The sequence below is a fragment of the Pocillopora damicornis genome, chromosome 4 (genome assembly GCF_964200805.1).
Source record: "Pocillopora damicornis chromosome 4, jaPocDami1.2, whole genome shotgun sequence".
Taxonomy (NCBI): Eukaryota; Metazoa; Cnidaria; class Anthozoa; order Scleractinia; family Pocilloporidae; genus Pocillopora; species Pocillopora damicornis.
In genome coordinates this window covers 19,580,925-19,606,757 of record NC_142673.1, presented here as the reverse complement: position 1 = coordinate 19,606,757, position 25,833 = coordinate 19,580,925, and the positions used below count along the sequence as shown (strand labels likewise).

The window sequence follows — 25,833 nt, the reverse complement described above, 5'->3', positions numbered from 1 at the left end:
GATATAGACAGCATAAATTTCGCAATAAACAAAATGAATATAGGAACCTGAAAACTTAACTCGAATGGGTATGCTTCTGAGTCGGAAGTTTCGTTTGTCGAATTAGCTATCGTCCGCATCAAATTTTGGTCCGCAATGGCAGCTGAGAAGATGACACTAGGTAGACATTCTTGCCCTCAACAGTTGTCGCGAATCTGAAAGAAACACCGTAACTTGACGCGAATATAAGAGAGACTTAGATCAGCTATAGCAATCAACGGCACGATTAATTCGCTTTCTGAGGTTCATTCAAAGCTTCGATTGACTTCTGCTATTTCTTAGAAAGATCTTAATGTAATTTTTCCCGATTAAGAGGTAAGATGCAGTTGATGAAACGTATAGTCTTCAGCACAGTTATTTTAAAAGGCATTTCACGCATAACAGCTGCGTCTAACAATGGAATATTTCGCTATTGAGCTGCGTGACTTCAACTTTGGTGTGACTATACCTCACGCACGAAATCCCATTTTACGTTCTATTTGTCGTCTGCTCGTCACTTGAGTATGATTTGGATTGGCAGCTTCACTTTCCACCAATAAGGATAAAGAATCTGTTCCTGTCCACTGCCCTTTCTGGAAAAATCGCACTGTCAATCGTCTTCATATAGGAAAGCACTAAAATTTTCTCCCATTCCTTATAATGAACAAGTAGAACACTCATTTTCACAACTCTTCTAATTGCTCTATAAGCAAAAATCATCAGATGGCCGTACACAGGGTTTACGCAATCGACGAACAACAGCTACGACAACCAGAAGGCGGCTCAAATGTTTATACAGATTTTCTTGATGCAATTTCGAGAGGTACAGAGGACGATGTGGAGCGATTTTTACGGCCAGCGAATTCAGACGAGCGTAGGAATAGTCGAGAAGAAGATCCAACATGTGTGTCTCACAAGCGACAACTTACGAAAGCCCTCGAAAACGAAGATGCTGTCACAGTTTGGAAATTAATAGCTAGAGCTAAAGAGTCGGAGCTCAAGACGATAGAAAACCTAAACAAGACATGCGAAACTGTCGCAGAAAATGAGTGCCTGAAAGAGAAAGGACTGATCAAGTATCTTTGGGGAAAGCTACGCGGCCAAATCAGATCTGCTAGAGGACGTGATACTTCCGCTTGTATATTCCGAGAAAGCAGGCCACCACAAACTGAATTTCAACACGAAGAAGAACAACAGTGGATACGTATACTTTCTGATCCACTCTACATTGGTTTGGAATGGCTATGGAGAAATAATTCACAGCTGACATCCACCGCTATCCAATACCCGAAGCGGAGAGAAAGTAAGCTTGAAGACATCATCGAAGCTGCTTTGGATGATGCATACCTGCTGGAAAAAATTGCTCGGTACGAGCATCATTACAGTCGGGACGAGTACTACAAGCGAGCATTGGAGTGTGAGAAATTTGCGGCTGATGTTGTTGAAGGATGTAACTTCAGCCAACTTCAGGAGATTATGGATACCGATGGTAATGGTTGTTTAATGGCGAAGAAACCTAAGAATTTTAATCAGAGCCTGATTCTTCTCAAGTTTGCTGCCGACAAAAACAGAAAGATGGTTTGTGATCATTTATTTTATTTTTATTTAAACGTTTAAGGTACCTAAGTTATGTGGCTAAAACTTATTCACTGGTTCATAAAGTATGACAGCTTAAAAAGCATATCAAACCCACAGACTCACTATGGAATAAGTTGAGCGTCAAGCATGAACACCAAGTTTTCAATTCCAATCTAAATTACCATGAATAATTAAAACCACTTACTTAAGAAGAAATTTTAAAATTGCTACAATAAAAATGTTCCGTGATTTCCGCCTTTGAAATAATATACACTATTGAATCGAATGGATTAGACTCTTTCATTTTTCTCGGAAAGTGCATTGCAAACATTTCAATTTTCAATCGGGTAAAACAAACAGTCATTTGAATTAATATTCAGCAGAGCATATATTTAGTGATCACGAAATCGCTGATCTAAGACTAGCCAAATGAAAACTAGGGATGCTGGATGGTACACGTACAATCAATCTCTTCCCCATATACTTTTACCTTGGTTGTTATTAATTGATTTATATCATTTAGTGTGGCTGCTCATGAAAAGCACGTGTGAAGCATAATCTAGATGGCAATGCCAAGTGTTTTTCCATTTAGAGTAAGATGACAATATGACGTGCATTTCGTTGCTTTTGTCGTAATTTGGACCCCATGCAAATAATGAGCGGTATGAAACTGAAGTATTGCTTGGGATATAAAATCACAGTGAAATCTTGACATGATTTACGTCAAAAAATTATGTTATTCAACCTTTTACTCCAGGAAAGTATGGGTAGTACACTTAAAAAAAAATAAAACTCTTGGTCGCCGTGTTTAAAAACAAAGACTAAGCCGCTGAGTCAAATAAAAAGAAAGGTTTGCCAATGTTATAACTATGATTGTGAAATATATTAGTAAATTGAATGGTGAGTAAACGTGTTTATTACCTCTTCAACTTAGGAAAAAATTGGGTTGGCCATTGACAAATCAGTGGCCTCAACCTTGGTGCCCAACAATGTTTTCCTAAGTCTTTGAAGAGGCAAGCACCCGCTTAAATTAAACAAGTTTACTCACCATTCGATTTACCAACCCTCTTAATATGAACGTGAAGTAGTAAACTTCTAAGAAACAGAAAAAACGACCTTTACAAAAATATAGTAACAAATAAGACGAGAAAAATAATACAAAGATATGTCGAGACAAAAACTTACCAAATTCTGAGGTAATATACGAATCACGAAACACTCGGAGGAAAAAGGTTCATATCGTAGCAAAAATAAAGTACACGGGAAGTGCGTGACACATAAAATGTGAAGGGTGGCGTAATTTACATAAAATGCCAAAAAAACGGTGCATAAATGATAGGTGAAAAAAACGAAAAGGATAGGCGTAAATTAGTGGTTTCAAATAGTTTAGGACTTATATGTTAGAAATCAAGAAATTACAAATTTACCAAAACAATCTTTTTCTTTTCAATTCGCAGTTTGTAGCGAGCCCAAAATGTCAGTGGATTCTTAACGAGATTATATACTATGAATGGCCTGGTTGGCGGGATAAAAGCAGACTGACCAAACTGGCTTGGTTCTTCTTCCAACTACTGCTTGTAGCAGTATCAAGCGTCTTCTACATACCGATACGGTTGGTTCGTAAATTTTATCGTTGCTGTAACAATGAGAAGATCTGGGAATTCAGAGAGCTTTATGAGCATCCCTATTCCAAGTTTATTAACCACACGATGTGGTATCTGGTGTTTCTCTCAATGATATTCTTGACCTCCTTTGACGACAAGTTTGAATCTTCAGCGACTGGGCTGATATGGTGTGGTAAGTGTCATAAATTTAATTTTCACTTGCATTGACTTGGCTGTTTTTTTTCGTTTGATGGCCCGCAGCCATCATTTATTTCCAGAATGCTACACTTAAAATTTTACGCAGTTAGGGTTTCAACCTTACGATTTGAATTAAGATTAAATAGCTGATGTAAAGAAAGAAAAACTTAGCAAAAAAAAAGTATACAAATTAATCTATTATTATATACCTATCACTTGTATAGAATATCACCTTCTTTACAGTCTAACATTTCAAAATCATGTTTTTCTTCATTCTATGGTTAGCCTCCAAAACGCTCAGAAAAACACAGTTTTCATTTTGAATTTGCCAGAGCAAAGTAAATTTCAACTTATTTTGAACTGTTTGAAGACGACGTAGATCAGTCAAAGCTTGAGGCGCGTGCACTGTTGTGCTAAAACAACTGTAAATTTCTTCACAGACTATGTGGTGCTTTCGTTTGTTCTTGGCTTACTTCTGCAAGAGTTTCTCGAAGCTCACCGACAGGGAATTTATATTTATATGTCAAAGTGGTGGAATGTTGTAGACACGCTGATCATCTTGACTTTTCTGGCGTCCTTGGCTTTATGGCTGCTCTCCTGTCTGTACTTTGGAAAATGGAAACCTAGAGAAGCAGCGTTTGTTCTAGCCGATGTGTTGTACGCAAGCGCATCCGTTATGGCATATTTTCATCTGACGCATATATTTCAGGTTGATTCAGTGCTCGGCCCTCTACAGCTGTCACTTTACAAAATGCTCAAAGATGTGCAAAGATTCCTCTTTATCTTCCTTGTGCTGTATTTCTCGTTTGCTAATGGCGTCGTAAAAGTCTACTCTTACTATGTAACCTCGAAAACTGAACTGCAGAGAAATTGGAACCACACTGAGAATGAGGAATTCCATCCGTACGCGGAGTAAGAGAGCTTTAATAAGAAATATCTTTATCCAATAACGTCCAAGATTAAGTATAATATATTTTTGAGATAAGAAAGCTACTCCGTAAGGTGTTTTTTTTTTTATTGCAAATTAGGTATAACTAATAAACTGATGCCTTCAGCATTTCCCGAAAGCAAACGAACGGCGAGTCAATGGTGATAAACTCGTTCTGAATTTCATCGACTACTGAGAGATGAACTTACTGAATCGCCTTTTAGCTGATAATGCAGAAGCTCCAGAAACAGTGGAGCGCTTGGCCCTTTGTAAAGCCAGCACCCATTTCACATGTCTGCATTGTATGTGTGCTAACATAGAGTTACTTCATGTAGCATTTCCTAATTGAAGTTGTTCTTTATACATGTACATAATTAAGCCGGAACAAAAACACGACTATAGGCCACCTTGAAACAAAGCTTTAATCTGAAACATGGACATTGGCATCGAAGAAGGCTACTTAAGCTCGGTGATTTTCGTTCGGAAACGCAAAAGTTAGAAGTTGTTTAGAGGAATGCGAAAATTTCATTCTTGCGTCTGACTATTTATAATATGCTGATATCTTTTGCTTCTCAGTCACAAGAGCGCGTTTATAGCGTTATTCTGGTTGCTGCTTGGCCTCGTAGAAGAAGACAAAATTGAGGTAAAAGACCCTGTGTTTGCTCTCACCGCCACATTTGGTCGTCTTTTCCTGATGGCTTACGTGATTTGCACTGTAATAGTGGCTTTGAACATGCTGATCGCCATGATGAATAATTCGTTCGAGAGAATCATGGTGAGTATACACCCAAAATAAATACCATTGCCGCAAGTCAGTCAGATTTGACCCATATTCAAGAAAGTTTTCGTCCATCGAATAAATTCCTAACTGCGTTGTTTTTTTGAAACGAGCAACCCCCGCTACTGAAAAACCTTCTCAACTTCTTGATTTCTTCTTCACAATTCAATTTTAGAAAAACTCCGAAATTGAGTGGAAATACTCAAGATCCCGAATGTGGCTGGAATGGATTGACAAAGGCAACACGATGCCGGCACCCATCAACATGGTCTATTACACCTTGTATGGGAGTATTCTATTTGCTGACAAAGTTTCTGGGAAATTCAGAGAAAAATGCTGTTGTTGTCGTGGTAATGGGGTAAGGAAGAGAAGAAGTTTTATTTTTTGTAGATCACTAGGAGGGTATTGACTTTTCTTATCACCCATTGTTTCTAAGTCTTTCTATATTAGTCGGGAAAAATGCGTCTCTCAAACTCCACCAAAACCGTACATTTCATTTTAGATGGGAATGTAGATTATTGAAGTAATGCACTGATCGCTAAACTAGCATTTACGATAAGACCGTGAAATTAATGCGTTGATTCATTCTCGTTTCTTAAATTTCATCTCTTTGTTAAAGGAACCAGACGAAGTGCAGGCGCAAAGAGAGGTAAGCAGGACTGATAAATGAGAAATTCTGTCAAAACTCAAAATCAAGGTCTAACTTCCTTGATATGCAATACTATTTGTAATGGTAATGAAATGCAACTCTTAATTTTTTTTTCAGAGAGACGAGATTACCGCCAGAAAAGAGGTACATGTAAGCTTAGAGTAAAACTTTGACGTGTTTTTCATGTAACAACGAGAGAATTGATCCAGCGAGCCTTGTAGCATGCGAAAACAATTGCAACAAATGCTCCTAAATGAAATCGATAGAGTATCATGATACAGAGAGTGAGAGAAAATGATGATGAATAATGTCTTTGATCTTATTATGTCATCCCAGAGACGAAAAGAAACGATGAAGGAATTGGTGGTGAAATATCTAAGGGGCCGCTACTTTGAAAAATGCGAGGAAGACAACCTAAGTGGAGATGACACAACGGATGACAAAAAGGGGAAAGCGGGAAAAAAAGAGAGTTCCCAGTTCATTGAGGAAAACATTAAGTTACTTAGACGATTGGTGGATCGTCAGGCGAAGGAGCTTGCCAAACTTAATAAAATGATGGACACATTAGTGAAGTGATAATGGCACTGACTTTTGCTCTACTGACCATTTTGTCACAGCTTTCCAATTGTTTCTTATAATATATTGTCAACCAGAATCTATGGAGCAAGTATTAGAGGCCTTCACCCTTTCACGTTCATCTTAAATTCATGATTAATGAGAAGGGAACAGAATATAAATGAAGATAGAGTAGAACAAATAACTCAGACTTAATAAACTACATCAGAATAATAACAATTATTCTTTCAAGACAACTATTTACTGAGATTTTCTGGGACTGGTCTCCCAATAATTAATTAGTTATATTTCATAACGCACTTGTGTGGTTATTTACTACCCCTCTGCCAATTTTAAAATCATTATTAATGTGCTAGATTAACATCAACACACATTGTGCTCGGAACACTTTGGGTATGGGTTAATACAAAACTGAGTGTCAAACATAAACTACAATGATACAATGGGTAAGCTATAGTGATAAACGCAATTGTAAAGGATAAATATACAAAGTTAAGAATAAAAAATAGGTGAAATCAAGTTTATCTTACACAATTAAGACTCAACTAAAATACTTGATAAGATTATTATTTAAGTGATCCCCATAACTGAGATTTTCTTGGACTGGTCTCCCAATAGTTAATGAGTTATATTTCCTTACGCGCTCGTGTGGCTATTTACTACCCCTCTGCCAATTTAAAAATCATTATTGATTTGTTAGATTAACATTAACACTCATTATGCGCGGAACGAACCGTCTGTTAGTCCTCACTGTCAAAGATAGTAGTAGAGACACCGTATTCTACAGTCTTAAGTGGTTTTCCCCATGTTAAGGAACACTTTGGGTAAAGTTTAAACCTTTAACTCCCGTGAGTGACCAAGACAGAATTTCTCCTTACTCTATCAATACAATATCATGCAGACAAGTGATGAGAATAAAGGAAAAAAATATATTATTAGATTATTAATTGATCTGATAGCAAATTCTCTAAACTAACATAATGAGAATCTTCGGCAGACAGTAAGGAGAATTGCTATTGAGATCTTGGGAGTTAAAGGTTTAATACACAACTGAGTGTCAAAAATATAGAATAAAATGATACAATGGGTAAGCTATAAGGATAAATACAGTTGTAAAAAGATAAAAATATACAAAGTTGAAAATTAAAAATAAGTCAAATCAAGTTTATCTTACACAACTAAGACTCCACTAAAATACTTGATAAGCTTATTATTTAAGTGAACCCCATAACGCAGAGGATCCTCCAGTGATTTTTTTAAGGGGGGGGGAGGGAGGGGAGGTATGGAAAAAGGAACGAGGGCAAAATAAAAGAAACTCTAAGAAACAAGAAAGTAACAATAACAAAGAAAAAGAAAGGTGAATTTTCACACCAAAACCCAAGGAAACTAAGTAGAACTCATCTGCTTCAAAAGAAGTGAGGTCTCGGATTGGCGAGTTATGTGACTACTCGATGTGATTCATACAAACACATATTAAAACTACGTTAACATTAACCACGCCCAAACAAATCTTGTTACATAGATGTGAACTCTTGCTCTGGGTAGTAACCTTCCTGAAAGTTGGTAGTTCTACCTGAAAGGAGGAGGGGGAAGGGGGGGGGGGGGGAAGCGTGCCCGATCTGGTAGGCGGAAGACAGGGGACAAAGGAAACCAAATCAGGAGAACGCCACTTTATCATACTGAGTAACTACTACTATTCAGAAGTCAAAGATAAAAAGAATAATCATACATTACCGCTGCATGGCAGCACAAATGAAGCAATTGATATAAAGACGGGTGAATATGGGGAAAACAGCAGCCAAAGCGGTTATAATGGATATATACATTAGCAAACATAGACCAGAAATCTGAAGAATTCGTCCTTTCTTAACACGAGTACGAGTTCGTTAGATCCCCCCAAAAATTACATTAAACTAACTACGATAAATTCCGTTTCCTACCCGCACTTTAAATTGTGGGCTGGTCTTAAATTTTCTTGCAATAAAAACAAAAATCTTACACATCATCAAAACGGCTTACAGTTCCTGTAAATGGGTTTACGCAACCCTCTTTCGATTTCAGTCATCTCTTTCATCAACAAGTGACTTCTTTAAAGTCCTCCGTGCTGACGGGTCATCATCTGTTTCAGATACTTCTCAACAGATGATGCTATAGCTTCCCCGCGTTCCTTATAAAGAAGAAACAGTACCAATTTAGTATTATAATAAATACTAAACTTAGCAATGAACTGCTTCCAACAACGATTGGAATATCTGCATCTGTGATAATTCAATTATAAATGATCCTAAATCGCTGAAAAGGTGTTTGTCTTCACCTTTCTCTTTTCCCTTTTTACAGCAGCCGGTTTGGCAAACTCAATTTTGATTGCGGAGCGCAATCGTGAATTGCGAGGCTAATTTGAGACGTTTATCTATACAAATAAGACGCATGATCTGTTTTTCTTGCAGCCTGGATCTGTTGCTCTTAGTTCATCGGGTAAGTGTTGTCATTTATACGCATATGTGGTACGACAAAATGATCCATTTACTGAAGTAATTAATCAACACTAACAAACCTCTCCTCGGCTGTATTCGATTTCAGGTTTCCAATAACAGGAACATCCATGACAAATACAGGAGGCGAAACTATAGCCCGAGGTCTGACGAAAAAATAAAGAGGAAATGACTTAAAAATATTAATTGGTGCTGTAACCGAGAAGGTTCAAAACAGCTTTCTTTTTTTTACATTAAATCGTTTGCCTAAAGTTAAAACACAAGTTTTGTGATTTGTCTCTAGTTTTCCCCTTTTTCTACCGTGAATTGCAATGTAGTGGTGTCTACCTTTACTCAGTTTTTTTCTATTCCTTTTTCACAGCAGTCGGTTTGGCAAACTCACTTTGGATTGCGTAGGGCAATTGGGAATTGTGAGGCTAATTTGAGCTGTTTATTTATACAAAAAAGATACATGATCTATTTCTCTTACAGCCTGGATCTGTTGCCCTTAGTTCATCAGCTAAGTGTTGTCACTTATACGCATATGTGGTACGACAAAATGATCCATTTACTGACCTCTTCTCGTTTGTTTGCGGTTTCGGGTTTACAACAACAAAAACATCCATGACAAATACAGCAGGCGATACTATCAACTGAAGTCTGATGAAAAAGTAAAGAGGAAATGACTTAAAAATATTAATTGGTGCTGTAACCGAGAAGGTTCAAAACAGCTTCCTTATTTTTACATTAAATCGTTTGCCTAAAATGAAAACAAGAGTTTTGTGATTTGTCTCTTATTTTCCCCTTTTTCTAATGAGGATCTCAATGTGTTGGTGACTTTTCCTTTGCCATATTTGGTAAACTATTGACCGCGGAGCGCAATCGTGAATTGTTAGGTGAAAGTAAGAAATGGGATCTTAATCCTACCTTATCTTTACTTCCTTGCTCTACATTTTGCTCTACCTGTTGTGGATTGCCTTCTTCAACATTCACTTCTACTCCAGTGAGTTTAAGCCTGGCTTCCATCTAAAAGTAAAGAATTAGGAAATCTGCCAGTTAATGAGTTATGCAGATCTAAACAACCTATCTTAAGATTACCACCATGATCTTGAATGCTTAAAACGCAAACAAAGGAGGCAAACGCCAGCCCACTTTCAAAACTCCTCATCACCAGGCATCTTGCAATAGGAATCAGCCAGCGTACTAGGCGCCCGAGATGACGTAACGAAACAACGAGTAAGGTTTAAATCGAAATTGTTTTTTTCATTTTGCGTACCTCAACAGTTCCTTTTCTCTCCTCTCGCTGTTTCCGTCAAAGTAAGCAGCAAAATGAAACAAAACATATTTTAGCACCAACGTGAGTTGTCACTCAAGAGACATGCAATGCTTCTGTAGTAAACTTGTTAAGACCTGTTGGAATTGAAATCTACACTTGATAATATAAGATCTGTTGGAATTTATATTTGCATTTACATGTTACATTTCCCAGAATTCCTAGTTAATTTTATCTGTTTCTGTGTGCTCGCAGGATTTAATAAGAGACCAGGTCATAGCGAAAAATGTTTCATCCTGGGAAGGGGGGGGGGGGGGGTGAATGAAGCAAACGGAATTGATTTCTCCGAGCCCTTTTTCCTCAGAATCATGATGAAAGTACAACCAAGATCTCACTAAAAGGATTTTGCAAGTATTCCAAAGACAAAATAGCAATTGCTAACATTTACCTTCTTATTACAATTGCATCTGCAGTCTCCCCATACCATCCAGTAAACGAGGTATATAAGGAAAAAGCAGAAATAAAAGATATAATACAGAAGGTTAAAAGGTACTGGTATTACATTTCCTTTGTCGATATATTCTAACCACATTTGAGCCCTTGAAAACTTCCACTCTTTGTCCTCATCACCCTAAAAACCAAAGTTCATTTTCTAAGTTAAAATCTATCACATGTAATAACTCACATAAATTTCCCCCAAGGTTTGGAAAGAGTTTAAGCTTATCCGTGATCGACTGACTAGGTATGTATACTCAGTAATAAGAGGAATTTAGTGATTTCTGCGAAGGTTGACTGAATTCCCTCGAATTCATATGAGTCGTCATGCTACGGATCAATCATGATTGATAGTGTGCTAATCAACGTGGTTTATGTCACTGAGTAAAAAGCCAACTAGCAAACATCATTTTCGGAACTATTATATCAAGTCAAAATCTGTCACAAACCACAATTTGAGACCTACCATAACTCTGTCGCAGGAGTTATTCATCATGGCGATCAGCATGTTCAAAGCAACGATAACGGTACAAACCAGGTAGATGAGGAAACCCAAGCGACCAAACAGTTGTGTAAGGTAAAAGGCAGGATCATCAACCCTTATTTTGTCTTCTTCCACGTAGCCAACCAGTAACCAGACCAAGCCAATAAAAGTGATCTCGTGCCTGAAAAGTTTCGAATGATGAAAATATGAGACATCTTTTTCACTGGTCAGCTGATGTCATGTGAACTATACGTCTGGCCTCGATTGTTTGAAGATGGGGATAACGTTATGCACTGGATAAAACTCTATACGGTAGTTGACGCTATACATTTTGCTATTACTTATCCACTGGATAGTAATTTATCCGTTGGATAGCGTTATCCGACCTTTAAACAACTGGGCCGTGATGTTTGTCTATCTGTCCGATTACATGGGCATAAGTCTTTCTTCGTCCGTCCACTCATCAAATCAATTAAAGCACTTTCTTTTAGCAATATTTTTCTATAAAATTATAGATGAAATATTGTATGTTTGCTTATGGGCGCCCACTCTCTTATATAAATATCGCAATAGTATCCACCTACTCAGCATATGGATGGAAGTCCTGGAATTTGCTCTCGCCCTCTTCACGAAGTTTCACTTGAGAGACCACATAGTATGAATAAATTTTTATGAGGCCGGTTGCAAATGCAATGAAAAGCATCAGAAAAATGAAAAGAAACTTGGCCACATCTTTCAGCATTCTGTACAATGAAAGCTGCAAAGGGCCAAGAGTTGAGCTGACTTGAAATGCGTGAGCCAGTTGAAAGAACGCTAACACTGTGGCGCTTGCATACAAGACATCTGCCACAATGAAGGCATTCTTCCTCGGTTGCCATTCTTTATAAACGCTTAGCCATGTGACGAGCCATACTGTATAAGCTGCCAGGAGTGTGAAAAGTGTCATTGCGTCCACGACATTCCACCATTTCGAGATATAGATGCAGAATCCTTGTTGACAAACTTCCCAAATTTCTTGTAGAAGGAAACCGATGAAATAAACAAGGACAGCGTAATCTGTGGACAAATCAGAACTGCAAATGACTCTGCCGAAATGAATTGGAGACGATGTTTCATTATTTTTTGAAATATTTAATACTGTGAATGCTTCACGCTAACGAGATGTTGATTAAATTCCTTTAATGTCGCACTAGTTTACCTTTTCAGAACCTTGCAGTTTGAGGTTACTACTGATAAAGACATTTTTAACCTAAAGAGTGGTTGAAAGTAAGTACCCCCCCCCCTCTACTCCACCCCCTCCCGTTAGTTTAACCACCCAATTCAGGATTATGCATCACGAAATAAAGAAATAGACAACATTTTTAACCCAAAGAGTAGTTGAAGGTAAGTGCCTCACCTCTACTCCACCCCTCCCCCCCTTCTCCCGTTAGTTTAGCCAGCTAATTCAGGATTATGCATTACGAAATTAAACGGTATCAGCAGAATCAGCCGTTGCTCTTAGCTAATACACTCAAAGTGGTAAAGAATCAATCTACACAACTTACCAATGGATGAAAGCCCTGTTGTGCTTGTTCTGTACTCGTGTTCAAAGCCGAAAGTTGAGGCGAAAAGCAGGCACAGGAATACAATGTAAAACATGGTGTGGTTTGCAAACTTATTGTAGGGATACTCATATAACTTCTCTACGTACGCAAGGCATTCGATATCACTCAGACTGCGCCATATCTTCATGGGTGGTCGAATGAAAACGTAAAACAAAGGAGTAACAAGTAAGACGACGAAAAACTGGCAAAGGCATCGAAAAAATTTCTTTGCCATGCTCTTGTCCTGCCAATCCCGCATCTCGTAAAAGATAATCTCATCGAGGATAGCTTGACATCTTTGACTTGAAACAAACTACAAGTACACATACAGATAGACGTATTAGTTTATCATAACAAGAATGATGCTTATTGGGCTTTTACGTCTCAAAGCATTAAGAGAGATTAATTTTTTTCTATCGGTGGGAGATTTCTTAGAGAAAATTCTCTATGTAAGGAGAAAAGTTTATTAACCCGGGCCGGATTGTTCTTAGTACGATTAAGCTAACCGAGGGTTAGCCAACAATTTGTAGTTTAGTTTTTGTAGCTTTGCAGACAATGTTAATTGGATTTTTCCCCTTCACTTTTGGGTCACACTAAGGTAAAACCCCACAAACTTAGGCCCTAATGCAAACTTTATTTCAAGGGCAACTAATAACAAGTTAAAAGTTTAATCCTGGATAAACGCTAACCGCTTTTTAAACATTCGGGACCTGATGCATGATGGATACGCGTTCAGCCTTGAGACAGAAAAACTCAACTTGTTCCCAATAGGGAAAGAAGAGATTAAAGAGATCAATCTCCATCTCACAAGTCAGTTTTGGGTGTTCATAATTTGGAAATTGTTGACAAAGTGATAAGGGGTCATTTCTGATATTTGTAAGAAATGGCCGCGTGCAGAAATCAATATACACTTTCCTGCGGAGCTAGACAACACCGCCATTTAATTCCGTTGTAATGCAAACTTAGTTGCTTTTTTTGAGAGTGACTTTCGTAATCCTGGAGTACATGCAAACTCTAATTCGAGTCTTTTTCTCTCATTGGTGGTCTAAATAACGATACCAATTGCTCAACTGAATCATTTATTAAAGTGTAGAGAAGCTAAGCAACCCGTGGGACCGTGAAACATTTCAGTTTCAAAACTATATCGTGCTTCACGACGAGCTTTGCCCACCAAAAACATTTATGAGTTCGCGCCCACACTACGACCGAGGTATTACGGATGAATTTTCGGTAATTATTTTTTTAGCACTTTTCGGCGTCTAAATTGCATGGCGAGAGTAACCCAAAACCTTGCAGCTGACCTTTCTTGTCATAATACGAATGTTTTCCAGATAGGTACACGTGCCCTTGCATTTTTCAAGGTTAAACCCTAGCGTGGAGCTAACAACTCACGTAAGCCAAAGAAATTTTACGGTTTAACTCAATGATCGAAATTTCCTTTTTGTAAAGGATAATAAGGGATCGACGCCGACGTAAAATTTGCTGACCTATTCTATTGGTACATAAAACTCGACATTTGTTAAGATTTGAAAAGGATGAAGTTTTTCACCAAAACCATGTATTTTTCGACTTTTAAACGCTAACAAAAATGTGGTGACGGCATGTCCACTCTGGAAGACAACACCTTAAAAAACAGCAAACTCTAACCACGATGAGAACACTCATGGATCACATAGCGCAGCAAAACTCAAGCTTTGTTTTTTTCCCCGATAATATTTGCCTGTAGAGAAATATATAAGGGAGTTTTTTTGCACCCTTCGCCAGCAGCAAATAATTGGCAAATACTAGGGAAGTAATGTATTTTAAAGCGATCATTAAAGGAGTAAAATCTTAGAAGTCTTTTCCCGCCGGGGTTTCCTAACGCTCCACTGCGAACACAGCTAACTACATGTATTAGGCTGCGAGAAAACAAACGAAAACTAGAAGAAAAAGCTCTTTACTCACAAAACTCTTTAACAATCTATGATCGATTTTACATCTGGTATCTCAAGTTGATTTTTAAGCAAGGGAAGTTATCATAGTTGAAAGTACAGTTGGAAATGTAAATGCAATGGAATACGTTACGAGAAGAGGTATATTTAACTCATAGGTAATTTATTCTTTAAATGAAACATCCACGAGATTTGAGGGCAGACACCGCCAAGAAAAAAAGTCAAGAAAGTCTGTCAACGGAACGTGCACTTACTAAATGGTGTTGATTCAGTTCGAGTTGGTTGGTTGTCGCAACAGAACTAATTTTTTATTATAGAAACGTGGCATCACGGTTTTTCATGGTTAATATTAAATTAAATCTGTAAAGGAAAAAAATGTACAATCAAGACGAGTAAATTTCATTATGTCGAGATTCATACTCAAAATTAGTTTGTCATTAGACAAAACGCACAGTCTAGAATGAACCATCTCCCCAAGAGAGACAAAAGCTGATAAAAAAGGGATAGGTTCTACCCTCACTAGATAACAACAGCCCAAATAGGACTGACAACCCAAGAGAGACATAGCCAGGAGAAAAAAAAGGAAAGGTTCTGCCTTCAGATAAAAACAGTCCAAATAGGACTGACTACCCAAAAGACAGAACCAGGAGAAAAAAAGGGAAAGTTCTGCTTTCAGATAACAATAGCCTAAATAGGACTGACTACCCAAAAGAGACAGAGCCAGGAGAAAAAAAAAGGAAAGGTTCTGCCTTTAGATAAAAACAGTCCAAATAGGACTGACTACCAAAGGACAGAGCCAGGAGAAAAAAAGGGAAAGTTCTGCTTTCAGATAACAACAGCCCAATTAGGACTGACTGCCAAAGAGAGACAGAGCCAGAAGAAAAAAAGGAATGTTCTGCCTTCAGATAACAACAGCCCAAATAGGACTGACTACACAAGAGAGACAGAAACAGGAGAGAAAATACAGGAAGGTTCTGCCTTCAGATAAAAACAGCCCAAATAGGACTGACTACCCGAGGGAGGCAGAGCCAGGAGAAAAAAAAGGAAAGGCTCTACTTTCAGATAACAACAGTCCAAATAGACCTGACTACCCAAGAGAAACAGAGCTGGGTGGAAAAAAAAAAGACAAAGGTTCTGCCTTCAGATAAAAACAGCCCAAATAGGACTGACTATTCAATTGATACAGTACCAGGTGAAAAAAAGGAAAGGTTTTGCCCTTAGATAACAACAGCCCAAATAGGACCAATTATCCGAGAGAGACAGAGCCTGGTGAAAGTAAAAAGAAAGGTTCTGCCTTCAGATAACAACAGCCCAAATAGGACTGACTACCCAAGAAAAGCAGCGCCTGGTGAAAAAAAGTGAAGGTTCTGCCTTCAGATAATAACAGTCCAAATAGGACTGACTACCCAAGAGACAGAGCTAGCAGAAAAAAAAAAGGTTCTGCCTTCAGATAACAACAGCCCAAATAGGACTGACTACTCAAGAGAGACAGAGCCAGGTGGAAAAAAAGGATATGTTCTGCCTTCAGATGAACACAGCCCAAATAGGACTGACTACTCAAGAGAGACAGAGCCAGGAGGAAAAAAACCAAAGGTTGTACCTTCAGATAACAACAGCCCAAATGAAACTCACCACTCTAGAGAGACAGAACCAAGTGGAAAAACAAAGGAAATGTTCTGCCTTCAGATGACAACAGTCCAAATAGGACTGACCACTTAAGAGAGACAGAACCAGATGAACTGGGTAACTAAACCGGAAGAAAAAAATATAGGTATACTAAGATGAGACAGGTAATCAAGGACTAAGTACCCAAAAGAGTGGGTAAGCAATAACAAAAGAACGAGAGCATATTTAGGATTGTGCCTTTGAGACTGCGAAATAATGCAGTACAATTAGTTAGAAAACACACTAACCTACCAAGAGCCCGTCATGTTACAGGGAAGGAATATATAAGCTGATGTCAGGATTCTTTCCATAATTAGTTCATCTTGCTCATGTTAGGTTCCAACGGTTGAATGATACACCGTGTGATTTTAAGCAACCGCCATCAAATTAGCACAAAAAAATTCTTTTTCTTGCTTCGAAGGCACAGAAGCAAAGGTAAACCTTACTTTGCTGATAAAATGGTTTAGGCATTATCAATTTCGGCTCACGTTACCAAGCAGCGAGATTTATCGCGCGTCATCATGTAGCTCAAGACAGAGATCATCAGGCATACAACCTTAAATTACAGTAGCGTCAAATTGGTCAGGCCAGCGAGTAGAATTTCTTTCTCGCGAAACAATACACAGTTAAGTCCTTACCTAAAAGAAAGAACGATAACCCTATTTCGCAGATACCGCAGAATACACTCGTACCTTCGCGCAGAAATTTCGCGGGACTAAGTTCCCGCACTTACCTGATGTTTGGGACTTATTGAAAATGATAATTCTACTTAACCCTACTTCTGCTGGTTAAAAAACGCACAAATTTGTCCACATTCAGTTTTTAATTCATATCTCAACAAATATTTACAGGAATAACACCTACAATATGTCATTTTAAAGTGTATAGAATGGGCTTCTCAGGGAAAAAAAAAATTCATCATTGAAACCCTGGACTTTCCTAAAAAGTAAAATTTAAAACACAAAATAAGTAAGACATAGTGTAAAACTTGAGGTCAAAGTCACTTTTCCTCATAGGTATAGGTTACTTAAGATTAATTGATAGCAGAAGTTAATTATTAACATCTCAGCAACATTTCCTGAAAATCTGAAAGAAAAAGAATAAATAATGAATTTTTTATGAATTTTTATGTGCATCCATGTCATTCCAAAAAAATTAGCAAAAATTTGTCCACATTCAGTTTTAATTCATATCTCAACAAACATTTACAGGAATAACACCTACAATATGTCATTTTAAAGTGTATAAAATGGGCTTCTCAGGAAAAAAAAGAATTCATCATTGAAACCCTGGACTTTCCTAAAAAGTAAAATTAAAACACAAAATAAGTAAGACATAGTGTAAAACTTGAGGTCAAAGTCACTTTTCCTCACAGGTATAGGTTACTTAAGATTAATTGATAGCAGAAGTTAATTAAAGAGCTCCTTAGTTATGTTATAGACGCCAGAAATGTATTATCGAAAAATCTCAGTACCCAATTGTTTCAAGCGTTAAATGATACTCTTGTATCTCCATGCAGAACATGATGAATTCGAAATCTCTCTCGAAAACAAAGTCCTTGCCGAGCACTCTTAATTCCACTAATAGCATTTTCTCTCGTTAAGAACCAAAATTCTTATCAAAAGAATCATTTTATTGCGGTTCTTTGCAGTAGAATCGAGGCTCTAGAAACAAGATTGAATGGAAGGGTATTCTTTTGGTTAGAATTAATGCACAACATTCACCGGCCTTCATGCTAACTCAGAGTCAAAGGTCTGATCAGAGTAAAATATCGGTTAGCTGGCAGAATTTAACAATGACATTGTCGTGGCAGAACAGATAATCGCTCTTTGTGTCACAAACCAATAAATCTGTCGGTCACGGATAGAACACGCCAGGAACAACAACTGTCACCTGATAGTCACGTCACACAGTGTAAACAGGTTATCCTCAAACGTCATGACACGTTTTGGCTTCGCTAAGCCGCTCTTGTCGCTGAATCATTCTACAGTTGTGAAAGTTGCCATTCATGCTATGACTGCGTAGTTATTTCCAAAGAGAAAGTTGTTCGGAAGAGTCCTACATTCGCGTAGCACTCGCCAAGGCGCAAGCCGCGCGGATCCTTGCGCTTGTTTACGTTTAAACTATCAACTTGAATTAATTTTACGTTCGAAACCAGACACCTCTATTTTACTTGCTAATCGAGTCCTCTCGCCTTACATTGACAAGCTTATAGATCATTTTCCGCTTCACCGGTGAGATTTCTTTTCTTGAGCAAAGCTAGTCATGTTACGCAGGAACTTTCGAGGGTTTCTCAATACAAATGTAAAAAAATTCCAGGTGGTGAAAAACAAGTGTTTCAACCGACGCCAGAGAGAATATTAGATGTGTGGATAGAAAAACCACTGCATATTTCTTCCGTCAGTCTTTATCATTAGTATTTAGTACCATTAAAGCGCTTTCTTAACCACAAAATATCACTAAAGCGCACATACCTTCTTTCTTCTCTTATTGACTGCACTCTTGAGAAGGCTCAGACTTTCAATAAAATTCTTTTGTTGATGAGAGTCATTTTGCAGTAGACAACCCTCTCCTTTTATATCCATGATCTCGTGAAGTTCTTTCTGGGAGGCTTTCTCCAATATGCCAGCAGCAAACGTTTCGTAAGCTTCCGCCGATTCTCGGTAAACATCTCGGCTATTGTAGTGCTTGAGAGATGACGTTTCATCCAGGAGATATGCATCACGCAGCGAACTTACTATGACATCCTCCTTTTTTTCTTTTCTTTTCCAACCAATTTCCTATCTTTCTCGCAAGATGTACACGGACAGTTAGATTTTGTTCTCCATTGCCATTCTAAACCAATGAACAGAGGGTTAGAAAGAACTTTGAACAAGTTAAGTTCCGTTTCACCGTTAATGCACTCTTTTTGTGATCCTTGCTGTTCGGAGCTTTGCTGCTCCTCTTTAGGCTCTTCCGAACACTTCGAAGAACAATGAAATCTCTCTTCCCTCTGCTGCTCTTTCTTACTAGCTTCCTTGCAGATATTTTGGAAGTTTTCGTATTCCAACCTGATCGCATGATGGTTTTCTTCCAGAAGTTTCCAGCATCTGGGGAAAGCATCGTTTTCCCCGAGGGCACGGAATAATTGGTTTGCCAGATTGTTCTCGTCTTCTCTCTCCAAAATATCTCGCAGAGGACTGTAAACGTCTTCAGCACCTCCTTCCTGCTGTAAATGCACATTTTCGGTAGAAACGTCTTGCGCCATGGCGAGACAACTAGAATACCAAGTGAATTGTTTCAGACAACAGAACTAGTCGGTTCCTTAAATTCCCAGAATTAATGACAACACTGCTGATTGCTGCATCGATGCTATAAGGGTATTATGGTGACAACATCGTATTTTCATTGATAACTGGGTTTGTTTCGGGTCATTTGCGCATTAATACTGTTACTTGGCATGTCAAAAGCTGTTGCTTTAAAGAAAATGCACCATTCAAAATAGTTTGGAAACTTACGGGGCCGAAAAGAGCTCTAACTGATAACCAAGTCGAAAAAGTTAATTTTGCATCTCTTTCAGTTACTTTCTTTAATGAATTTTCGAAGATCCCAAAATTGGGGAGGGTTGGCTCCTGTCGTTGTCGTCGCAACGCGCGGAAGGAATCACGAGAACTAAACCATCTCAAATTTCGAGACGCACAATAAACTGGAAATCTGTGTAATGAATTAGAAAGGCAAGTCGGTAGAAGAACCATCGGGGAACGAATTTGCCGTATGTGTGCTTGTGATTTGCCTTTAGCAATCCTGAACTGATTTACAAATCTCAGAATACGGAGCCATGGATGTTGACACTTTTTGCGTGCGATGGGCGGCCATCAAATGACCGGCAGTCGGAAGTTTTTCGAATAATTTAACAAAACCATGGTAGACAAGGCTCTTTTCACAACCAGTGACAAAAATCAACAGTAATAAGAGCTTCATGCGCCTCAGATTTATCGGGATGTGGAAGGTTTGCATTCAACTTATCATTTTTAAGTTAACACGTTTACTCACAACGCACACGGCAAATAGCTTTTATATCGATGCATGTTTCGAAGAAAAACGTCTCTTTATGTGAGCTCTGCCCGAAAAAGATGTCCCAACGTGAAGAAAATGCTAGAATTCGTGCCAAGCAGCAAAATGGCAAGATCGGGAGCAAATGATCTTACGACTCCGAGGTCAAGTTGCCTAGTTTTTGCAACTGTCCTTCCCCCTATCCCGTGCCATTTGAAAATAAGGTCGTCGCCCAAGTTAAAATTCTCAAGGAAATCGCGACCGAAATGAGCAACAAGAAAACGAAACAAACGATGGATAAAGGAGTGACCGAGGATAAGTACACGTGTTGGTGCCATGCTCGGGATATGTTAAATGCGAGGTTTGAAATATTCAATTAAATTGGACACCAACAAAATAATAGCAAGATAGAGAATACAGAAATTTTCAACTTGCCTGAAACTTTGGACTGTGTTATTGAAGAGAGAGAAAAGATTTCTTGAGCACTTGACGTTCGAATGGCGAGGGATAGAAGGGCGAATCAAGGAATTTCTCCTGGTTTTAACATAGCAAACTCCGCCCTTACTACTGGTTGGTTACTGTTCGTACCTGGTACAAACCTCCCAACGGGTTATCATATAAACATGCCCCGACATAAAAAACATTATGTCTAGACATAATATTTGTCTATATTCCATCATGTACTATGAGAACAACGTTCAAAGTGCAATAAGGAAATACCCAATCATTGCACTACATGAACATGAACATTTCCTTGTAAACAACCTGCATTTTATCACGTATTCTAACCCTATTGTCTAGCCTTGCTGAAAAATATTCACCTGAAACTAAATGCTACTGATAGTGAATTTTCCACACAATTATCTCCCGTTTTGACTTTTTGTACAAATAGAATTCGCTTTTAGCTACCTTGGACTTAACCCCATCGCATGTTAATTCCTTGTAGGCAACCTGCATTTATCACGTATTTCACACACAGATGGCAAAGTCCAGATAGGCAACAACCAATCGGGGAGACTTGTTTGAAATATTAGCCTTCTCTTTTGTTCAAGGTATCTTCACTCATTCGAGATCGCAATATATATCTTTGGTCAGTGTCTACTGGAGACACAACAGAGTTTCAGTTTGCTTTTCGTAGTGAAATTGCGTGAAATAGTATATTTGAGGCAACTAACTGAACACAAACAATATTGACTTTCTCTCTGTTAGAGGAACTGCAGTAAGCGTGGTACCTTTCGCAACCTATGCTTGTCCAAAAGGGACAATATATCAAGATATGTATATATAAAAATATAACAAATATAAAATTATCATTCCCCAAATTGATTAGGTGACCAATGGCATTCGCCAGTGATGATGGAAACCTGTTATTCTGACAAATGACAATGGTATTTCACTCGAATAAACTGTAATTTCCATGTTACACTACCAGTATTTTTCAAAAGTGATCCCAGTTTTTCCAAGACGCATTTCAATTCTAACATTTGAATTACTAGGCAATGGCCATACAAGACAAAATCTTTGAAAGCTTTATTTTGCAAATGTCACTTGACTTCACCTCCAAGAATATTTGTCTTTCAATGTGATCTTTAACTCGTAAACAACACAGCACATTAAAAGATGTCCAAATGAGACTTACAAATGACATGCCTCTTAATGTAAAGTATTTATTGTTGTAACAATTCTATAGAAGTCTATATAACTAAATATTACATATTATTTACAACTATAATTATGTAAATAATAATAATAAAATAATAATAAAAATGGTTTATTAGCATATCCATCGGAGAGGTGGCTCTTCTATGCAACAAACTAACTACAAACTAATTACAAACTAGTTAAAAATCTATCATTACTACAAAATTGCTTATTATTATATATTGCATTTTACATATAAAAATCATCTAAGGCTTCTATTTAAGGATTGACTTATATATTTAAAGGGTGACTATGACTAACTAATATAATCATATACAAACACTAGCAAAGGCATTTGACAGGGACAATCAGCTTTTATACTAAATACGCCCAATATTGTGTCATCAAATATAATATAACTATGATATTGTCATAAAAATACTAAATGTAAGCAATTCATTAACCAGGCCAATGCTGTTGTTTAAAAAAGTGCACTAGTATGACACATTCAATGACTGTGGAGGATAAAGAATGACCTGATATAAGGAAGGAAATTAGTATTAGTAATAAATTAAACAAATCTTGAGTGAAGAATAATAATTAAACAGAGAAATCAAGATAAAAGAGGCTCAAGGGTTGACACAACATCACTTTCATTGTTTCTACGTGGACACACTGATGAAGTGAAATCTGTTTTGTTCTAACCTTTAACTGATGTTGTTCACTCTCTTTATTTGTTAATTGTTTTATCACTCATTGTAATCATGAACTTACCATCTCTTGTAGTAACTGTCATTCCACTGCACATAGCTGCACACAAAGGAACACAAGTTCCTGACAAACATCGACGATGATACGACGCGACAAAACATTCAGCAGTATTTACATGCAGCGGTCCGCTCATATATTACCAGGTCATTCGTACAATCCAGTCATAATCTCGATGTATGTGCGAATCTTGATTTACATATATTTGAGGAATTTTTACATGGGAATGTCGTCATGTAAAAATGAATCTTGATGTAGGTATGCGAATTTGGTGTGTATGTTCGAATTTGCCTAGTATTTATTAAACTTGATGTATTCGTATGCGAATCTTGATACGTGCACTAAATCTTGATATGCGTTTTTATATCTTGTTGCAGACTTGTACAAATCTATCTTCACATGTGTATACTAATTTTGACATTGTTCTATGAAACTTGATGTTTAAATCTTGAAACTGATACATGAAACTTGAATTAAATGTATGTATATCTTGATAGTCTTCATATATTGTCCCTTTTGGACAAGCATAGCAACCGTTATTTTGTGTCGTCACGCAACGCACTCTCTCCCCAACGGGGAATAGATGGCGTCGTGTGACGAGACCAAACAATGGCTGCGTAGCAGAAAACAGTAAGCGTGGCACCGATGTATTTATTTTTGCTTAGAAGTATTCAGACAAGAGAGACATAAACCAAAAAATACCTGTTTGAGTTCAGATAAGTTTTTTTTCTTTCTCTCAAGGTGAAGTGTAAATGCGATATTTTCGCTCTTTTGAAAGTTATGCTCTCTTTCTGTTACAAAAATGAACACAGGGTCGTACAAGTCGTCGTCCTCAAAATTAACAAGATTGCTTTCAGGGGTAGAATCCAGAGCCACATCGGAACTCGAGCAGAGTTGTCCATTTCAAATCAAAGTATTTAAGCTTCTCTTGTATTCCGAAAATTAGAAGAGGCGCTCGTTGAATATTGATGATCGCCACGAAAACCAAACACTTGACAAACGAATACTGCGGTTCACCTTAATCATTAAATATGACCTTTAAAAAACGAAACTTAACAGAAAGCTTTTCCCTGTTTGATTGTTCTTGTTTCTTCGTATGTTTCTTTGTTTTTTTATAGCGCACATTGACAAATTATAAACAAAGGCTTGGATAAATCATTGGGCCATGTGTGTCTGGCTGCCATTAGTGATTATTGAAGGAAACTGAAATTCGAAATTTGCAGACTGAGAGGAATGCACAAAGGGAAATAGAGGAGGGGGGGGTGGGGAGAGAAATGAATTCAAGCCCAGAGCGTGGTCGTTGGAATCTGAGAGGGAACGCATGCAAGGGGGATGATATTGTTGTCTTTGTCCCTTTTTATAAGTTCACGGTAAAACTTCTGATTGGCCTGAGTTAGTAGTTTCCGATAAAATCATTTGTTCCGCCTTTATTTCCGTCTCACTTCACGTCACTTAAAAGTTTTTTCAAGAAATACAGCTGTCGAATAAATTGCTGTCATATTTATTAAGTAATACAATGCCGAAAATGGCCACTCACTTCTGCCTCTTTTTGATACGGATATAAATATAAGTTGGATGTTATCCTCCGTGTTTAGAGTTGTGGCTTTACTTTCTGCAATTGATTGGGGACTGTAGCTAATAACGCACGCGGCTCAAGAAATTGGTGATCACCAGCGTTATGCTGTAGTTGTCATGTTAATAGGGTAAGGAAGAGAAGAAGTTTTATCTTTTGTAGATCACTAAGAGGATAACTATTCTGATCACCTATTGTTTCTAAGTCGTTCAATATTACTCTTTTGTTTTCAGAGAGACGAGATTACCGCCAGGAAAGAGGTACATGTAAGCTTAAAGAAGTGAAATTCTGACATTTTTTTCATGTAACAACAAGATAATTGATCCAGCAAGCCTTTTAGCATGCGAAAACAACAAATGCTTTTAAATTAAATCGATATAGTATCATTATACTTAGAGTTAGGGGAAATGATGATGAATAATGTCTTTAATCTTATTATTTCATCCTAGAGACGAAAAGAAACGATGAAGAAATTGGTGATAAAGTATCAGTTAAGGGGCCGCTACTTTGAAAAATGTGAGGAAGACAACCTAAGTGGAGATGAGACAACGGATGACAAAAGTGGGAAAGCGGGAAAAAAAGAGAGATCCCAGTTCATTGAGGAAAACATTAAGTTACTTAAACGATTGGTTGATCGTCAGACGAAGGAACTTGCCAAACTTAATGAGATGATGGACACATAATTTTCACAGCTTTCCAATTGTTTCGTTTCATATAATGTCAACCAGAATCTATGGAGCAAGGATTAGAGGCCTTCACTCTTTCACGTTCATCTTAAATTCACGATTACAGAGAAGGGAATAGAATATCAATGAAGATAGAGTATAACAAATAACTCAGACTTAATAAATTACACCTGAATAATAAAAATTATTCTTTCAAGATAACTATTTACTGAGATTTTCTGGGACTGGTCTCCCAATAGTTAATGAGTTATACTTCACACGTTTGTGTAGCTATTTACTACCCCTCTGCCAATTTAAAAATCATTATTAATCTGCTAGATTAACATCAACACACATCGTGCCCGGAATGAAGTATCTGTCAGTTCTCACTTTCAAAGATTGTAGTAGAGACAACGTATTCGAGAGTCTAGTGATTTCACCCCATGTTCAAGAACACTTTGGGTATAGTTTAATACACAACTGAGTGTCAAAAATATAGAATACAATGATACAATGGGTAAGCTATAGGGATAAACACAGTTGTAAAAAGGTAAATATACAAAGTTGAAAAATTAAAACCAAATCAAATCAAGTTTATCTTATACAATTAAGACTCCATTAAAATAATTGATAAGATAATTATTTAAGTGAGCCCCATAGCGCAGAGGGTCCTCAATTGATTTTTTATGAGGGAAGGGGAGGTATGGGTACCTACAACTGGAAGGAGGAACGAAGACAAAAGAAAAAAAAGAAACTCTAAGAACCAAGAAAGTAACAATAACAAAGAAAAAGAAAAGATGATTTTTCACACCAAAACCCAAGGAAACTAAGTAAAACTCATCTGCTTCAAAAGAAGCGAGGTCTCGGATCGGTGACCTATGTGACTACTCGATCAGTGTGTTTTATGTAAACACATGTTAAGA

At 37.6% G+C, this 25,833-nt stretch overlaps 2 protein-coding genes and 1 long non-coding RNA gene across 11 annotated transcripts in view; 2 read left to right on the top strand and 1 right to left on the bottom strand.

Moving 5' to 3' along the window:
- Positions 1-32: 32 nt before the first annotated feature.
- LOC113672560 (short transient receptor potential channel 4) lies at positions 33-25,132 on the top strand. Of its 9 annotated transcripts, none has more exons than XM_089204741.1 (8): positions 33-1,596; positions 3,054-3,393; positions 3,839-4,310; positions 4,903-5,101; positions 5,280-5,462; positions 5,724-5,753; positions 24,479-24,505; positions 24,695-25,132. In XM_089204741.1, the coding sequence occupies exons 1-8, from the start codon at positions 742-744 to the stop codon at positions 24,926-24,928; spliced, it is 2,340 nt and encodes a 779-aa protein (XP_089060867.1). In that variant the 5' UTR covers positions 33-741; the 3' UTR covers positions 24,929-25,132. The 9 variants fall into 9 exon arrangements, with proteins under 9 accessions (XP_089060867.1, XP_089060873.1, XP_089060870.1 ...); XM_089204747.1 differs by having other exon boundaries at positions 5,280-5,454; positions 24,695-24,926; XM_089204744.1 differs by having other exon boundaries at positions 5,280-5,506; positions 24,695-24,926.
- Positions 9,508-19,503, bottom strand: LOC149047172 (short transient receptor potential channel 4-like). The gene is made up of 7 exons (XM_089204761.1): positions 18,706-19,503; positions 12,597-12,948; positions 11,637-12,108; positions 11,035-11,233; positions 10,522-10,704; positions 10,077-10,103; positions 9,508-9,826 (listed from the first exon to the last, which is right to left on the bottom strand). The coding sequence occupies exons 1-7, from the start codon at positions 18,814-18,816 to the stop codon at positions 9,623-9,625; spliced, it is 1,548 nt and encodes a 515-aa protein (XP_089060887.1). The 5' UTR covers positions 18,817-19,503; the 3' UTR covers positions 9,508-9,622.
- The window catches only part of LOC113677416 (uncharacterized), a 38,161-nt gene continuing 36,674 nt past the window's right edge, over positions 24,347-25,833 (top strand). The window contains exon 1 of the long non-coding RNA XR_016186083.1: positions 24,347-24,375. This is a non-coding gene — a long non-coding RNA (uncharacterized LOC113677416). The remainder of the gene's footprint in view (positions 24,376-25,833) is intronic.

Excerpts from the sequence above, each read along its gene's own strand:
- LOC149047172 (XM_089204761.1), bottom strand. The coding sequence starts at position 18,816 with ATGGATATAAAAGGAGAGGGTTGTCTACTGCAAAATGACTCTCATCAA. Across the intron at positions 10,104-10,521 it reads GATGCAATTGTAATAAGAAG|CGAGAGGAGAGAAAAGGAAC; the intron begins GTAAATGTTAGC and ends TGACGGAAACAG. Across the intron at positions 9,827-10,076 it reads AGAGAAAAGGAACTGTTGAG|ATGGAAGCCAGGCTTAAACT; the intron begins GTACGCAAAATG and ends CTTTACTTTTAG.
- LOC113672560 (XM_089204740.1), top strand. The coding sequence starts at position 742 with ATGGCCGTACACAGGGTTTACGCAATCGACGAACAACAGCTACGACAA. Across the intron at positions 5,463-5,723 it reads GTTGTTGTCGTGGTAATGGG|GAACCAGACGAAGTGCAGGC; the intron begins GTAAGGAAGAGA and ends TCTTTGTTAAAG. Across the intron at positions 5,898-6,089 it reads AGATTACCGCCAGAAAAGAG|AGACGAAAAGAAACGATGAA; the intron begins GTACATGTAAGC and ends ATGTCATCCCAG.